The sequence below is a fragment of the Ailuropoda melanoleuca genome, chromosome 2, assembly GCF_002007445.2.
Source record: "Ailuropoda melanoleuca isolate Jingjing chromosome 2, ASM200744v2, whole genome shotgun sequence".
NCBI lineage: Eukaryota > Metazoa > Chordata > Mammalia > Carnivora > Ursidae > Ailuropoda > Ailuropoda melanoleuca.
Genome location: NC_048219.1, coordinates 28418664 through 28420850, shown reverse-complemented (window position 1 = coordinate 28420850; position 2187 = coordinate 28418664). Strand labels below are relative to the sequence as shown.

The following is a 2187-nucleotide window of genomic DNA, read 5'->3' as shown; positions in this document are numbered from 1 at the left end:
GAAGCCGCAGGACTGGCCTCCGACACCAGGTTCCTGGTTCTCTCTACCCGTTCCCTCCACAGAACACTCTGTTGCCATGCAGATGACCATTGTCCTAACTGGGCACAGTTAGGTGAGGACTCCAGAAAGGCCCCTCAGGAAGGCAACAGTGCATGGCGACTCTTCACCCCCTCGTCCAACTCCTTATCTATTTGCTCGCCTATTCCTTTGTGTACTCCTGTTTGTACTTGTTGATTTATTTCTTCAGCGTCTTTGTAGAGGACTAGGCGGCTGAGCTGGACAGAAGGCACCCGGGCAGGCAAAGCCTCACGTAGCGCTCAAGGTGAGACGTGGGGACTACTGCCCACTGGCTGAGGAGCGCTGACGGGAGGGCCTGGAGGTGTGAGGGCAAAGGTGTGAGGGAGGGGTGGAGGGCGGTTCTGGAGGTGAAGGGCCGGGGGTACTCCTCCTCGACCTCCTCCGGGCAGCTGGACCACCGCCGCCCCCTAACCCGGCGGGTGGGGCCTGCGCAGGCGCGCCTCGAACCCGGGCAGANACGCACGCGCGCGACGCACGCGCACCTGCTCCGCGGCCCCTGCGAGGGAAGAGCTCGGGCGAGGGAAGCGTGTGACCGGACGGGGCGCGGTCATGCGTGACGCTGGCGGTTACCGAGCCCCGCAGGCAAAAAGCGCGGCTCCCCCCCACGGCAGGCCCTGGGCGGCGGGGGCGGCGGCGGCGGAGGAGCAGAGCTACGAGTTCGGCTCCGCGAAGTACCTGCTGCTGTGCGGCCTGGGCGGCATGCTGAGCTGCGGGTTGACGCACACGGCCATCGTGCCCCTGGACCTGGTCAAGTGCCGCATGCAGGTGGACCCCGGCAAGTACAAGGGCATCGTCAGCGGCTTCGGCGTGACGGTGCGGGACGACGGGCTGCGCGGCCTGGCCCGAGGCTGGGCCCCGACCCTCCTGGGCTACTCCCTGCAGGGCCTGTGCAAGTTCGGCCTCTACGAGGTCTTCAAGATCCGCTACGCCGAGCTGCTGGGCCCGGAGAGGGCGTACGAGTGGAGAACCAGCCTGTACCTGGCCGCGTCGGCCAGCGCCGAGTTCTTCGCCGACGTGGCGCTGGCCCCCATGGAGGCGGTGAAGGTGCGCATGCAGACGCAGCCCGGCTTTGCCCGCACGCTGCGCGCCGCCGCCCCGCGCATGTACGGCGAGGAGGGCCTGTGGGCCTTCTACAAGGGCGTGACGCCGCTGTGGATGCGGCAGATCCCCTACACCATGATGAAGTTCGCCTGCTTCGAGCGCACGGTGGAGGCCCTCTACGAGTACGTCGTCCCCAAGCCGCAGCACCAGTGCACCAAGGCCGAGCAGCTGGCCGTCACCTTCGTGGCCGGCTGCGTCGCCGGCGTCTTCTGCGCCGTCGTGTCCCACCCGGCCGACTCCATCGTGTCCGTTTTGAACAAGGAGAAGGGCAGTACGACCTTCGGAGTGCTGCACAGACTGGGCTTCGCGGGCGTGTGGAAGGGCCTGTTCGCGCGCATCATCATGATCGGCACCCTGACCGCGCTGCAGTGGTTCATCTATGACTCGGTCAAGGTCTATTTCAAGCTGCCTCGCCCTCCGGTCGCCCAGGCGCCCCCAAGCGGGAAGAAGCAGGAGTAGGCGTGGATTTGTCAGCTCCTGGGGCCCCCCTTGGCCCAGGTGTCCAGGCAGTGCTAGCGTGTAAAATGTTTCGTTTTCTGGCTCTGGAGAGGTGACGATGTGTAGTCCGAGTTCTCGTTGAAGGATTGATTTCTTCCTTTTTTGGCAATCCGAGAGGATTGCAGCCATTTCAGTTAGGACTCCGAACCGTTATCTTTGGGGAGTCGGCACGGCTGCTTTAACCCAGTAGCTTTCCAGCAGCTGTAAGGAGAAAGTTCTTAACGGAAAGTAACGTTAGGTAATTTAGGGCCTCTAGATTGTTTCTCCTCTGATTCACCACCTTTCGGTGGAGATTTACTGAATAGCCTACTAATGAGGTTTGAAGGTCAGCACAATTATATGGGGCAGGGAACAAAGTAAAATTCTGCTACAAGGTATTCACCTCAATAGAAATCGTGCGCCTGTTGAATAGATGAAGGACTCATTCCGTGTTTCCCGCTCCTGTCCGTCACAGGTAAAAGTTATTAAAAGTTACATTGTGGCTTCTATTGCCTGATAACTTAGAATGTA

General features: G+C 61.3%; 1 protein-coding gene across 1 annotated transcript; it reads left to right on the top strand.

Moving 5' to 3' along the window:
• Positions 1-627: 627 nt before the first annotated feature.
• On the top strand, positions 628-1721 carry LOC100470329 (phosphate carrier protein, mitochondrial-like). Its single transcript, XM_034641260.1, has one exon. It carries the CDS (start codon positions 628-630, stop codon positions 1636-1638), a length of 1011 nt encoding a protein of 336 aa, XP_034497151.1. The 3' UTR covers positions 1639-1721.
• Positions 1722-2187: the final 466 nt, after the last annotated feature.